The sequence below is a fragment of the Taudactylus pleione genome, unplaced genomic scaffold (genome assembly GCF_031769625.1).
Source record: "Taudactylus pleione unplaced genomic scaffold, aTauple2 ptg000145l, whole genome shotgun sequence".
NCBI classification, from domain to species: domain Eukaryota; kingdom Metazoa; phylum Chordata; class Amphibia; order Anura; family Myobatrachidae; genus Taudactylus; species Taudactylus pleione.
In genome coordinates, this window is record NW_028284547.1 from 3,325,659 (window position 1) to 3,341,835 (window position 16,177).

The window sequence follows — 16,177 nt, forward strand, 5'->3', positions numbered from 1 at the left end:
CTCCACCCCCTGCTCAGGAAGCCCCCTGGGCTTCCTTTTCACAGGTGTTGGCAAAAATTGCGGACCGCCTAGCAGTCCCTGCGGTAGCTCCCCCTATGGGATTGCCACAACAGGTACACCCACCGATACCAGTAACTCCTATTCCTCCGTTGTCACAGCAAGGGACCGGTTATTACTCTATTCTTTTCTTGGTTCAGAAGCCCAATGGGTCTCATCAGCCTATCCTCAATCTCAAGTCTCTGAACAAGTTTATCAAAGTGCCCAGGTTTCTTATGGAAACCCTGCGCTCTATTGTCCTAGCTATGGAATCTGGGGACTTTACGGTATCGCTGGACATTCAGGATGCTTACCTACATGTACCTATAGCGCCCTCTCATCAGCGATATGTCCTGTTTGCTGTCGTACAGCAACATTTCCAATTTCAATGCTGCCTTTTGGGCTTTCTACAGCTATGCGGGTTTTTACCAAGATCATGGCAGTTATGGCGGCCCACCTTTGTCGTCAGGGGGTCAGACTACTCCCAAACTTGGACAACCTCTTGCTGTTAGCACACTCTCCAGAGGTCCTTCACCGCCATCTTCAGATAACCATGGCCTTTCTACAAAAACACGGGTGGTTGATCAACTGGAAAAAGTCTTCAATGACCCCTTCTCAAAGGATGGTAGATCTGGAAGCTCTTCTGGATTCTCAAGTTCAGAAAATCTTCCTGACAGCAGACAAAATCTCTGCACTGCAGCAACGAGTGCGCAGGTTACTCCACAGTCATCGAGTGTCCATTCACTCAGCAATGCAGACCATGGGATCCATGGTATCTACCTTCGACATGGTGGAGTTCGCTCAGTTCCACTCCAGGCCCCTACAACACCTATTCCTCTCCAGGTGGAATGAGCTGTCCCATCTGATCAGATCCCAGATGATGGTCCTATCTCCAGAAGTTCGTCTATTCCTCTCCTGGTGGTTACAGACATCCCACCTAAACAAGGGTCGCCCCTTCTGGATCCCGGATTGGATGCTCCTCACCATGGATGCAAGCCAACGCAGGTGGGGCGCTGTGATCAGCCAGCACTCCTTTCACGGTCGTTGGACTCCCATCGAGGGGTCCTACCAATCAACGTCCTGGAGCTCCGAGCCATTTACAGAGCCATCACTCTGGCCCAGGACATTCTTCAGGGCAGGCCAGTACAAGTTTAGTCTGACAACGCCATGGCGGTGGCCTACCTCAATCACCAGGGAGGCACTTGCAGTCGGGCGGCAATGGCAGAAGTGGCACGCATTCTCAAGTGGGCCGAACGTCGTCTCCCAGCCATCTCCGTGGTGTTCATCCCGGGATTCTCAATTGGGAAGCGGATTTCCTCAGCCATCACGACGTGCACGCCAGGGAGTGGTCTCTACACCCAGAGGTCTTTCAGCTCGTGGTGGACAAATGGGGTCTACCAGATGAGGACCTCATGGCCTCACGACACAACCACAAACTTCCAGTGTACTGGTCCAGGACAAGGGACCCCGAAGCAGCCTTCGTGGATGCCTTGTCAGTGAAGTGGACCTTCCATTTGGCGTACCTCTTTCCCCCAGTCTCCTTCTTCCTCAGGGCCATTGGAAATTCAAGCAAGAAAGGGGCATGGTTCTGTTGGTAGCTCCGGCTTGACCCAGACACCATTGGTACTCCGATCTTCAAAGTCTCTACATAGACGCTCCTCTCCAACTTCTTCAACGGCCAGACCTGTTGTCTCTTAGGGTCCTTGTCTACATCCAGAACTGGCCCGTCTGTCTTGGACAGCGTGGCTCTTGAGACATCCCTTCTAAGGTCCAAAGGGTCTTCTCGCTCCATGGTTCAGACCATGCTCAGAGCGCATAAGCCGGCCTTCGTCCGGATCTATCACCGGGTGTGGCATACTTACTTACAGTGGTGTGCTACCAGAAGCTATGACCCTCCAGATTTTTTGTGTTCTCGTATCCTTGCCTTCCTTCAAGCTGGATTGGATCTCGAACTCCGCCTGGCCTCTCTGAAAGTGCACATCTCGGCTCTGTCCATCTGGTTCCAGCACAGAATTGCTCCATTGCCGGATGTTCACACCTTCCTTCAGGGTGTACTCCGTATACAACCTCCCTTTGACCCTCCTGTTACTCCGTGGGATATGTCAGTGGTTCTCCATACACTTCAGGGGCCTCCGTTTGAACCCCTGGACTCAGTCGACGTCAAATGGCTCACTGCAAAGATTCTTTTTCTTCTGGCTATCGCGTCTGCCCGTAGGGTGCCAGATTTGGGGGCGCTCTCCTGTCGCTCTCCATTTCTGATCTTTCATCAGGACAGGGCTGTTCTTCGAACTCACCCTGGCTTCCTTCTCAAGGTGGTCTCTGCCGAACAACTATGCAAGGCGGCCACGTGGTCTTCTGTCCACACCTTTCTTAGATTCTATGTCTATGATACCTTTGCCTCTCAGGATGCTTCCTTTGGGAGTCGGATTCTCTTATCAGCTCAGGAGCGTCCCTGTCCTTGAACAACTGCTTTGGGAAATCCCCATTGTCTCCCCTGTGGAGAAGGAGAGTTATGGTAAAACTTAACCTTTTTAACTCTCTTTCTTCGTAGTTCATAGGGTCCACAGGGTGCCCGCCCTGACGCACCTGGCTTCTTTAGGTTTCTTCTCTTGGTCACCGGTTTCCTTCTCTGTTGTGTGAGAGTGTGATTCTTAAGTGTACCAGTATTCCTTCTCTCATATCCTGCTCCTGCCTTGGGCTTGTTGACAAAACTGAATTGCCTGAGGCTGCGGGCGGAGTATAGGGGGAAGGACCGGAGCACCCTGGGACAGAAAAGCTTTGGCTCTTGGTGTCCGGTCCTCCTAACCACCACTTACACCCCATTGTCTCCCCTATGGCATACTTGTCTACTCTCCCGGGACTGTCGGGAGCCTCCCGAAAATCGGGTGCCGCTCCCGACACCCCGCAAGACTAGGCAAATCCCCCGGAATGGATGCCGGCTCCCCGCTAACCCCCGCGCCAGCCGCAAAAGTGGGCGGTGCGGGGGTGTGATGACGCGATTCAGCGCGAATTGCGTCATCGTAGCCCCGCCCCCTGCCTTATAACGCCAGTAATTATGGCATTATAAAGCGGGGGGCGGGGCCACTATGACGCGATCGCGTCGGCACGCCCCCGCTCCGCCTCTTTGACCCGTCCCCATCCTCCCTGCTGGACGGACCTGCCAGCCCCCTCCCGGATTCCCCCGCCGAGATGTCGGCAAATATGCCCTATGGACTTCGAAGAAAGAGTGTTAACAAAGGTAAGTCTCCCATAACTCTCCTTTTCTCATTTGATTTCCCCTACAAAATACATTGTGATCCTCATTCCACCATGAGAGTAAGGGGACACTAGTACTTGTTTCTTACCTTGTGCTCATGGACTGCTGCTAGGGTGAGTGTGTCTGATGCAACTGGGGTGAAGATACTGTAGGTTGTTAGTGTGATGATGGGGATGGGCAGCGTCCCCTGCCTGCGTGTCAGCCACTGTAATACAGGGTTCACCTGCAGAGGCACGCAGATATGCAGATCACCCCATCTAGGGCTGCAACTGGCTAAATATCATTGGCCAAGTTCATTTTTTTGAAGTGAGAAAATCATTGAGTACATTTGTGGAACTACAATTCTCAGCAAGTCCTGGCAGCCATTGACTTCTGGTGTCTGTGGAAAAACTAGATCCAGCATGCCATGGCAGGCAGCTGGCTCCCGCTGGAACATGTAGTTCCTCTAAAGTATCTAGGGAAAGAAAAACCACGTACACCCGATGCCCAATGTTTGAAATAAAGACTCCCCCAAACCTTGGTTTATCACCTAATTAACCTGCTGAATCCATTCCGATAGGGCGACGCTTGCTTGTTCCTGGCAGAGCCGCGACACAGATGTATGACAGAGGTCAGTACACGAGCAGCCAATCAGAGGAGCTTTCCCACATTTGCATCTGATTGGCTGTTTGCCACTGGTGACAACTGGCTTGCCGCCGCTTTTAGTTCTGTAGGTGTCAGCATGCCAAAGCAGATAGTGGCTGCCAGGGCTTTCTGGGACTTTTAGGTCCACACATGGGCTTAATGATTATCTCACTCATTGGCAAAACGATGTCAGATTGAGCCCTAGGGCTGTTCAGAATGTTCCAAGTGCTCAATGTGATGCCCAGAATTGTTCTCCATGCCCAGCTTTATACCCAGCGCAGGTGTTTTTCTTGTTACAGAACGTTTATGATACTGTCACTTACCGAGGGCCCTCCGCATCCGGCAACCCGGCAAAACTGCAGGATGACACCGCACAGCCGACTCTCCGAATGACTCCAGCTTTGGCAGAGGCGCCACGAGGGTGAGTAAAAGCTCCCATTCCCATGGTTACTCAGTTTTCTGCCAAAAAAAAAAAGACCTACTGCCAATCTGCCATGTTTTACAAATGTCCTGGGCAGTGCGTTTCCCGCGTGTAACATCCCTAACAGCAGTGCTATGGATTACATAGGTGACTATATAAATTAATTCTAAGTGGCATATCCAATTGCAGGCAAAGTTTTGAAAAACCCTGCGGCCGCCAGGTTCTTCATACTTCATTGCCGGGTAGAAAATTAGTTGCGGTAATTTTTGTAGAAATTACCGCGGCTATTTTCTCACAGGCGCAGAACAGATCTAAAAAAAAATTCTAAATCCCTATTATAAGCTTAAAATGTCTGGGACCCCTTCAGAACCCGGCATGACTAATTAGGCAATTGAAAGTTTTTTATTAGCCTAATTGGTCCAATAATTGCATGTCATTATTGGTTGTCAAATCCAATAATGACTTAAAATTACCCCAAAATTATTTTTTTTGTTAATTTATGCACCCCAGATATAATTAGAGCAATTATTTAAACAAAAAAAATAATTGCTTTATTTATTTTTTTCTATTTATTTATTTTTTTCATATATTTTTTTTCTTCTTAATTGGCCTGAAATTACAACGAAAATCACCTTTATTTAACAATTTATTTCTTTTTGGGACAGTAATAACCATTATTACTGTTACACAATTTTTTTTAATTTTATTGGGGTACAGGCTGTTCCCGCGGGTGTGGATTATTAGGTCTACATTGTCTAGATCAGTGATTTTTTCAACTTGAGGCACACTACACAAGATTTTAAAATTGCCAAGGTGATGCGGTGTGCGTGGACTATGAAAAAACACACTACATTGGTTCCCACAGGAACAAAACACACTACATTGGTTCCCACAAGAATAAAAAACACACTACATTGGCCCCCACAAGAATAAAACAATCCCATTGGCTGGCCTCCACAGAAAAAAAAACCCACATTGCGCCCCACAGAAATAAACAACCATACCACATTGCACTCCACAGAAATAAACAACCATACCACATTGCGCCCCACAGAAATAAACAACCATACCACATTACGCCCCACAGAAATAAACAACCATACCACATTGCGCCCCACAGAAATAAACAACCATACCACATTACACCCCACAGAAATAAACAACCATACCACATTACGCCCCACAGAAATAAACAACCATACCACATTACGCCCCACAGAAATAAACAACCATACCACATTGCACCCCACAGAAATAAACAACCATACCACATTGCGCTCCACAGAAATAAACAACCATACCACATTGCGCCCCACAGAAATAAACAACCATACCACATTGCGCCCCACAGAATTAAACAACCATACCACATTGCGCTCCACAGAAATAAACAACCATACCACATTGCGCTCCACAGAAATAAACAACCATACCACATTGCGCCCCACAGAAATAAACAACCATACCACATTACGCCACACAGAAATAAACAACCATACCACATTACGCCACACAGAAATATACAACCATACCACATTATGCCCCACAGAAATAAACAACCATACCACATTGCGCTCCACAGAAATAAACAACCATACCACATTGCGCCCCACAGAAATAAACAACCATACCACATTGCGCCCCACAGAAATAAACAACCATACCACATTGCGCTCCACAGAAATAAACAACCATACCACATTGCGCTCCACAGAAATAAACAACCATACCACATTGCGCCCCACAGAAATAAACAACCATACCACATTACGCCACACAGAAATAAACAACCATACCACATTGCGCCCCACAGAAATAAACAACCATACCACATTGCGCTCCACAGAAATAAACAACCATACCACATTGCTCTCCACAGAAATAAACAACCATACCACATTGCTCTCCACAGAAAAAAACAACCATACCACATTGCTCTCCACAGAAAAAAACAACCATACCACATTACGCCCCATAGAAATAAACAACCATACCACATTGCTCTCCACAGAAATAAACAACCATACCACATTGCTCTCCACAGAAAAAGAAACCCATGGCTGGCCCCACAAAAACAAAAAAAAACAATAACACATTGTTCCCCACTAAATAGGCAAATATATGGCTGGATAACATATGGCTGGTCCTCACTAAAATAAATGACATGACTGGTCCCCACTAAAAAATAAACTATGGCTGGTACCCACTAAGAAGAAAAAAATCTGTCTGGTCCCCACCGACACAAACAAAACCCACATTTCTTCCGCCCTTGTCACTCACACTGCAGCAGGATCGCGTACGGGCGGGCTTCCATGCAGGCTGCCGGGCGGGAGAGAAAGAGAGAGTGCGGGCTGGCTAATTGGCGCAGGGCATTGGCTGGCGGAGCGGGCTGGAGGGCAGTGGACAACACGGGGTGCGTGACCTGTGATGTCATGCCGCCGCGTCTTTGCAGGTCACTGCCCGGGCGCGCCTGAGTCTCCCAGAGGAGCTCAGCGGCCCGGGATGCTGAAGTACAGTAAAATGTGCCCGGTGGCTCTGACAGCCCCGCGGCACACTTCACAACCGGCCACGGCACACTAGTTGAAAACCGCTGGTCTAGATAGACAATGTTTGGGTAGACAATGGAAGATAGACAGGCAATAGATAGACAGGGACTGGAGGTCGGCAGGGTCTGAAGGTCGACACACTAAAGGTCGGCTGGTGACAATGACGACAGATACTGAAGGTCGACAGGCAAAAGGTCGTTAGGTACTGAAGGTCGACAGGCAATATGTCGACTGGGACTGAAGGTTGACAGGGTCAAAAGGTCGACACACTAAATGTCGACTGGTAACAAGGTCGACAGGTATGAAGGTCGACAGGGTCAGAAGGTCGACACACTAAAGGTCGACTGGTAACAAGGTCGACAGGTATGAAGGCCGACAGGCAGTAGGTCGACACTCATATAGTCAAATGGTCGACATATTATTTTTTTTATTTTAGGGTTAGTGTCAGGGTTAGGCACTTACTCCGACGGGTCGACTAGTAACAATGTCGACAGCTATGAAGGTCGACAGGCAGTAGGTCGACACTCATAGTCAAATGGTCGCACATTTTTTATTTATTTATTTTTTTAGGGTTAGTGTCAGGGTTAGGCACTTAGGGTTAGGCACTTACTCCGACGTTTAGGGTTAGGCACTTACTCCAATGGGTCGACTAGTAACAAGGTCGACAGGCAGTAGGTCGACACTCATATAGTCAAATGGTCGACACTTTTTTTTTTTTTTTTTTAAGGGTTAGTGTCAGGGTTAGGGTTAGGCACTTACTCCGACGGTTAGGGTTAGGCACTTACTCCGATGGATAGGGTTAGGCACTTACTCCGACGGTTAGGGTTAGACACTTACCCCGACGGTTAGGGTTAGACACTTACCCCGACGGTTAGGGCTAGGCACTTACTCCGACGGTTAGGGTTAGGCACTTACTCCGATGGATAGGGTTAGGCACTTACTCCGACGGTTAGGGTTAGACACTTACCCCGACGGTTAGGGTTAGACACTTACCCCGACGATTAGGGTTAGGCACTTACCCTGATGGTTAGAGTTAGGCACCAGGAGGGAGGGTTAGGGTTAGGCACCAAGAGTAGGGTTAGGGTAAAGATTAGGGCTAAAAAAAAACAAAAAAAACATGTGTCGACAATTTGCATGTCGATCATATGAGTGTTGTCCTAATGACCATGTTGACCACCAGTACATGTCGACCTTGTTACCAGTCGACCTTTAGTGTCGACCTTCAGACCCTGTCAACCTTCAGTCCCTGTCGACCTACTGCCTGTCGACCTTCATACCTGTCGACCTTGTTACCAGTTGACCTTTAGTGTGTCGACCTTCTGACCCTGTCGACCTTCAGTCCCTATCGACCTTCATACCTGTTCACCTTGTTACCAGTCGACCTTTAGTGTGTCGACCTTCTGACCCTGTCGACCTTCAGTCCCTGTCGACCTACTGCCTGTCGACCTACTGCCTATCGACCTTCTGTACCTGTCGACCTTGTTAATAGTTGACCTTCAGACCCTGTCTATCTATTGCCTGTCTATCTTCCATTGTCTACCCAAACATTGTCTATCTAGACAATGTAGACCTAATTACCGGATACCGTTCTCTCACGGTTTTGCCTGAAAAAAATGATGTGACCATTTTCTTTCTATTGAATATCGCGGGTATCGGGAGTGCGCATACCTGCTGTAATAGAATATTGGTCGTGATGCCCGCAAAAAAATGTTGTGGATATAACCTTGCGGACAATTAAATATGCTCCTAATAACAAGTTATACCCCTTACACACTAGCAGCAAAATCCCTGGTTGCTGCTAGGTGTAAATTGGGCAAGGGCTGGATTCCCAGGTTCAGTGACCCAGCAGTCCAACCCTGGTAGCTTGCAAGGTGTCTGTGCCCGCTCCCGATAAGGGTGTGTGGCCGGGGAGGGGGCGTGTCCTTGGGACATGCCTACAATTTGGGGACAAAGGGGAGCCTCACAGCATCTATTTACCCGGCGGAGATCGGTCACCACAACTTTTACCTCCCGCAGCACACAGCAGCCTGCGGGTGGGGAAGGCTGAAGACATGCTGTTTTAGCGGGACGCCGCTAAAAGGGCAGGGCACATTTTGCCCTTTTAAAACAAGTTAGCGGGAACACTAGACAGGTCGGATGCAACCAGTGGGTATTGTGTAGGCATGTTCCCACCCGGTGTCATGGTGAAAGAAAGATCTGTATTATAGAGAATTGGATTGTAAGCTCTCCTGGGCCTGGGAACGGAAGAAACAAATGCTCTGTGTACAACGCTGCGTAACAGGCGCTTATGAGAATAATATCTTAACAAGCGTTGATAGACTGACACCCTAAAGCTGGGTACACACTGGAAATATATATCTGCATATCAACTGATCTGCAGATATATCAGCAGATGATGGGTGTTCATACACACTGAACTACCATCACTGTCTCTGCCCGCGGGTCCCGCTGGACGGGGATCGCGTCACAACGCCCTCCCTGCCGGCCTGTGCAGTAAGTGTACAGGCCGTCAGCTGACCGCCCATATACACAGCACGATGAGCAGATATATCTGCCATCAGACCTGCTGCACAGCCGACGCAATATGCCTATGAACTACGTCGTTCACAGACATATCGCTGGTACACCCTGGCACACGATATATATAGGCCGTTCAAATAAAGTGTGTACCCAGCATTAGAAATGGTCCTGAAATTTGTTCAACCTTGGCCATACACACAGGTTTAATGCCCAATTTGGCCACACATGTAGAACGAGATCCCATCCAGAGGCGTTTGGGGGTCACTTCGTATTTACCATCTTTCCCATAAATGGTCCAATCAAAATAGACATAGGGGGTCTGCGCTACACGCTGCCATATCGCGCCTGTCACCGTATTTGCGACATTGAAGCATGTGTGTATAGCAATACCCATTCCTTTCACTACATCTGTTTCAGATCATGGATTGTGTCAAGTGCACGCTCAGCTTGTCTCCATGTGCCCGGTCAGGTGCGGAGGGACAGTGCGTCTGCTATTTGCAGGATTCACCTTTGTCCCTCTGATTGTTTTCCCTAAACAACCCCTGAGGGGGCTGAGAAGGATTTATGAGTCCTCCATCTCCCCCTCCCCAGCCTGTACTGTAGACTCTTATCTGACTTATGTTGTGTTTCTAAACCCCCCTCTCCCCCTGATTACACACCCAGGTGTCATTTATCAGGCTGCGGCTTCATCACCATCTCATGGTGTATTACAGGATTATATCCTACCCTGGTGACTCTGGTACAGGGGGGGCAGCCAATAGGTGTAGCAGAAAACAGCAAACATTGAGGGTTTATTTGTGTGTGTGTATATATATTATATATATATATATGCGCTGAAATAAGAATAAGATATATGCTGTGACGCTGTCTAATAAAATTTTGAACGCAGCGTGAACATTTCAGAGCACGGGCGTAATGACAAATCCATAAGAGACCGATCATCCTATTTTAAAGGAGCTAGGGCCTGAGATGTACGCTAATCGCAGCTGGATTCTCTCACGGATCGCAGTTGATAAAATACGCTAATGCCTTCCAAAGCACAGCCAACCATAGGGGCGCCCACTGCTGCCTTCTCATATCCGTGTGGCAACGTGCACTAGCGTAAACGTCGGTACCATTGACGCACAGCAGACAGTCACGCCGCATGTAATTCATGTCTGACCAGCCGCAAACACTGCGGCTCTCCCGACACACACGGGGGCTCTCATGCTGCTAAGGAGATCGCAGTGGCTAATTTATGCACGCCCATGAAACGGCGTTTACACGGTCAGATGCGCCTGCGTTTGCCTAACCACCCCCCCATTACCTCCCCCGAATGCTGACTACCTGTCACTCACTTTGCGCATGGATCCTTTGTGGGGGCGTAATCGCAAAGCAATTGCTGTGTGTGCGCAGTACAGATTACACGCATGCGCAATGGCAAACAATCACTCCATCTGCGTAAAATTCTGCATTGTGTACTAAAACTACTCAACCGATTTTCATGAAAACTGCATTATTGTGTAGTGGAAACTCCTATAAATACCCTGTACTTTGTATCATCTCCATCCGTCAAGTTCAAGCTGAACAAGTTGAAATAATAAAAACAAAATTGATGAGGCAGCATGCGCATGGCCGGTAAGGGGTGGGGGGGAGAGGTGCTTTGGTCCCGCCCTCACTGGAATAGGATAAGACTACATAGCAGTCTGTGCACAGGGCACACAGTGACATTGGTGTGAGTGGTGGTTGAATAGGAGAGGTTACATAGCAGTCTGTGCACAGGGCACACAGTGACATTGGTGTGAGTGGTGGGTGAATAGGAGAGGCTACATAGCAGTCTGTGCACAGGGCACACAGTGACATTGGTGTGAGTGGTGGGTGAATAGGAGAGGTTACATAGCAGTATGTGCACAGGGCACACAGTGACATTGGTGTGAGTGGTGGGTGAATAGGAGAGGCTACATAGCAGTCTGTGCACAGGGCACACAGTGACATTGGTGTGAGTGGTGGTTGAATAGGAGAGGTTACATAGCAGTCTGTGCACAGGGCACACAGTGACATTGGTGTGAGTGGTGGGTGAATAGGAGAGGCTACATAGCAGTCTGTGCACAGGGCACACAGTGACATTGGTGTGAGTGGTGGGTGAATAGGAGAGGCTACATAGCAGTCTGTGCACAGGGCACACAGTGACATTGGTGTGAGTGGTGGGTGAATAGGAGAGGCTACATAGTAGTCTGTACACAGGGCCTCATTCAGAGGCGGTCATTATATGCAAGCGGTCGCTCTGAATCAGGGCGGCCGCTTGCATCCTGAACGGCCGCCTCCATGACGGTCGTTAGGCTGTGGGTTAACACCCACAGCTCTAACGACCAACAAGGGTGATGGTCGCGATGGTCAAGACCATCGCGACCATCGGGGCTTAAGACGAGACCCTAAGGTAGGGTCTCGTCAACCTTAAGCCCCAGGGAGCTTCCTGCTCTGATCGAGCAGGAAGCTCCCCACTGACATCACTGACGATGTCAGTGGGGCCGCCCCCAAACGGCAAGTGTTCCTACTGGAATGCCTCCGTTTGGCCAGGCACGCCCCCTGCCCGCCCAGCAAACGGGGCGAGCTGTTACTCAACATCGACAGCTCGCCCCGTCTGCAACGAGACCCCTAACAACGGAGCAACCGTCGTTAGCCGGGTCCCGCGCATGTGCACGACGGAGCATGCGCTGTGGGGCAACATCGAGTCGGTCGTGAGCGCTCAGCGTGCACGACCGACTCTGAATGAGCTCCACAGTGACATTGGTGTTAGTTGTGGGTGAAGGCGCTGCTGCTCTAGTCTGTATAGCGCTGCTTGTCACGTGGGCCACTTCCACCACAGGGCCCCTATATATATATATATATATACGTGTGTGTATGGGTGTATATATATACCCTCCTGAGGTGCGATCAGAAATCCGACTTAAAGTGCCGGCCGTGATGCTGTTTTCTGGCTTAGTGCGGCGCTAACAGCCTCGCGGCCGGCATTGTTGGAGAATGCTGGTTACAGCGGCCAAACACCCAGCTTGAGGCGCGGTAACCGCCATTCTCCGACTTAAGTGGTTCTTGTCAGACTTAACAGCGCAGTGAATTGAATAACTCCTTCCCGGGGCTTTTCCACATCGCGCTAAATTGAATCGCCCCCACTGAGCAAGCTGCACGCCCCAGATGGAAGCGATATGCTCATTGCTTTCTGTTGCTCTGCGCAGATCTGTGGTGCTAAGAAACGTGGTCAGTTGTACCAATAACATTTCTGTTCTTGTGTCCTCGGCAGAGAGCCGGAGCGCAGAGGGGAAGATGCCTCATCCACTGTCCAAGGACTGATCACGGAGCTGTCAAATCTCAAGTGAGGCTTGGGGAGAGTATGTGCGTGTGTAGTGTGGGGTCCGTCTCACGCAGGGTGCCCCAATACTGTCATGTGTCACATTGCTGTTGTTTTACTTTGGTCAGCCATTACCCTGTGGATTCTCAGTCTGTTGGAGGGTTAGGTGATAATATACACGCAGTGTTCTCTTTATTAGATACACCTTTCTAGTACTGGCTAGGACCCCTCCCTCCCCTTCCTCCATGCTCCAGGACAGCCTGAGGTCTTTGTAGCTTGGATTCAGCAAGGTGGAACCGTACATCCCGGCATGCCCTGCCATAGGTTTGCTAAAATCGTGGCAGGGCATGCTGACATGTGTAATTATACAACAGCTGGAGGGGCGCATGGTGAATACCCCTAACTTAGAGACTCTGATGGCATCAGGCAGCTGCTGCAGATTTTCCCACCTGCACGTCCACGCTGCGAATTTCCTGTCCCCCCACATCCCAGGGGTGCTGTACTGTACTGAGATCTGGTGACCGTGGAGGCCATTAGGGTACACTGAGCTCATTGTCATGTTCAGGGTACCGGAATGAGGGAACGTGCGCTCTGTGACATGACACATATGTTGGAAGTAGCCATTAGAAGATGGGTAGACTCTGGCCATAAAGGGATGCACCTGGTCAGCAACAATAGTCAGGTAGGATATGGCATGTATACGATGATCAGGGGCCTAATGTGTTCCACGAAGACATTCCCCACACCAGTACACCACCATCACCTGCCTGAGCCATCGGCAAAAGGCAGAATAGATCCATGGATTCATGTTGTCCTGGCCCTACCGAACTCATGTCCAGTGTTGGGTGATCCTGTGCCCGCTGTGGCCCCAGTTTCCTGTGAATAGCAGACTGTTACTGTCACCTCCCTGCCAGCCTGTACCAGTCTGGCTTTTCCCCTCTGACCTCTTTCATTCACAAGGTATTTTTGCCCACAGCACTGCCGCTCACTGTTTTGGGGGTATGCAGTCGGGAAGCCAACGGACCTAATCCTGACAGCCGGCTTCCTGACTATCATATACTGGCAAGGGTCTAAAGACAAGCGTCGATATGCCGACGCCTGTCATTAGACATACGCCGGGAGACCGACGCCCGGTATCCCGATCGAAGGGACGCCGAGCGCGGATAGCCACGGGGGGGGGGGGGAGGGTTAGGTTTAGGGCTCCCGGGGGGGACTTAGGGTTAGGCACCCCCCCGGGAGGTTAGGGTTAAGCTAGGGAAAGGGGGGCTTAGGCACCCCCGGGGGAGAGGTTAGGGTTAGGCTACCCCCCCGGGGGACTTAGGTTTAGGCAGCGGGGAAGGGGGGGTTAGGTTTAGGCACTTAGAGGGGGGATTAGGGTTAGGTACTGGGGGGGAGGTTAGGGTTAGGCACCCCTAAGGGAGGGCTAGGGTTAGGGGGTAGAATTAGGTTAGCTATACTTACCTGAGGACGATCGGGATTTCCACTGCTGCCGGGATGTTGGTGTCGGGATCCCAACCGCCGGACATGCGTCCGGCGGTAAATCATACCGATTCCATTTTGGGCACCATTGTCTGTGGACTGTAGAGACTCTTATGTGTGAAAATCCCAGATCAGCAGTTTCTAATATACTCAAACTGGTTCCATCTGGCACCAGCGATCATGTAGATGAAATTCCTTCCCCATTCTGGGTTTTACTCTGAACAGCAACTGAACCTCTTGACCATGCAGGCATGCACGCTTTTATGCATGGAGTTGCTGCCACATGATTGGCTGATTAGACAGTTGCATTAACGAGCAGATGTACCTAATAAAGGGGCCACTGACTGTATACACATTGTGTGACTGGTTGTGTTGCTTATAGTGCAGATTTACATAGGGAAGGAGGGGAGGGGGGCATTGGGGTGTCAGCACTTGAGGCAGGAGCAAGGCCCCTAGGGTATTTTACCTGATGAGAATTAAGAGGTCATTTTAAATGCCCAAATTGTTTCCACAGGGGGTTGCGTAAAGCTGCATACACACACAACGATTTTGTTACCAACGATTTTATGAACAATTTTTATGAACGATTTTCTGTCAGATTATCTGTCAGATTTTTTAAAGTGTAATGAACGATTTTTATGAACTACAAGCGATTTTTGCATATTCCCTTAATGAAAATCATTCAGTTGACAAGTCTGACTGAACTACAAACGTGAATGCGCATGAACGATAATCGTTCATCATTTGACTCAGAAAGTCAACAATTTTTTCAAACGATTATCGTTAAACGATATCGTTTAACGATAATCGTTCAAAAAATCGTTGTGTGTGTATGCAGCTTAATGGAGCATACACACGGTCAGATTTGTCAGACTTGTCAGATTTGTCAGATGAACGATTGAACGATTAAACGATTTGAAAGATTTGACCAAAGTTTTGAACGATTTGAACGATTGAACGATTTTTGACTGCATTAAAATGAATGGAATCGTCCAAGTCTGACTGCAAACACATCAGATGTCAGAAATCGTTATCTGACCATCGGGAACGCGCATCGTTGATCGTCCATCGTTCAGGCATGTCAGATATGAACGATTTTCCTTCAGATATGAACGACTGAACGATTTTTAAATCGTTATCGTTCATATCTGAAGGAAAAATCTGACCGTGTGTATGCACCATAAGTCTTTCTATATCTGGACTACAGCGCCTAACGCCCTCTCTCTGTCTCACAGCCGTCTCATCATGACCACTTACCGAGAACTCCGGCAGAAGAGGGTCAGGTTCCCCCCCGGAAGAGGGGCAGCGAGTGGGAAGAGACGCCGGGAGATGTGACGCCCCATGTCTACCTGTCCTTTCTACGTTGTTGAACAAATAAAATATACATTGTTGTTTTATCCGTCAAGTAAGTGAACCCCTCGCCTACACTCGGCGGTGACAGACATGCTGCGGGCTAGATCAACATTCAGCCTGTCAATTTACTAGGAACTTGTGACACCTGTGAGGCATAAGGTATGAGGTGCCTCATGCCTCGATGCTGTCACCAGCTCCTAGTGAATTGATAAGTGACTTTTGTCATGGATACTGACGGGATCAGAGAAGCAGTTTCCCTCATTTATGTTGGGTTATATCGCCTGTAAAGGGGAGAATTTCCTGACTGCTTTTTGTATTCCTGTAGTTTTTTCATTTTTAATTTACTGATGTTTTCTTGTGTAATAAACCGGTTAATCCCATGTAACAGGTCTTCTTGGCGGGGTCACCGTCTGTCCTATGTGTCTGACAGGTTCATTGAATTAAACTAACACTATGGATCTTTATGGAGACCTTCTGACTCAGGTCTTATTACAGAAAATCTCCAGCTCATTGCTATGTAACCCTTGTCCCCCTGGACGGTACCATGGGGCGATCCTGTATTTGTGCTGCGGTTGGTTCAGACCCCTGGATGAAGACATCCAGCATGTATTTGTAGG

The 16,177-nt window shown here is 49.1% G+C and overlaps 1 protein-coding gene across 1 annotated transcript in view; it reads left to right on the forward strand.

The window, feature by feature from the left end:
* The window catches only part of BRME1 (break repair meiotic recombinase recruitment factor 1), a 60,535-nt gene extending 44,610 nt beyond the window's left edge, over positions 1-15,925 (forward strand). Inside the window, exons 5-7 of the mRNA XM_088473976.1 lie at positions 4,216-4,337; positions 12,681-12,752; positions 15,443-15,925. Of these exons, the coding sequence (XP_088330102.1) occupies positions 4,216-4,337; positions 12,681-12,752; positions 15,443-15,542 (294 nt within the window). The 3' untranslated portion in view covers positions 15,543-15,925. The remainder of the gene's footprint in view (positions 1-4,215; positions 4,338-12,680; positions 12,753-15,442) is intronic.
* The last annotated feature ends 252 nt before the right edge of the window (positions 15,926-16,177 follow it).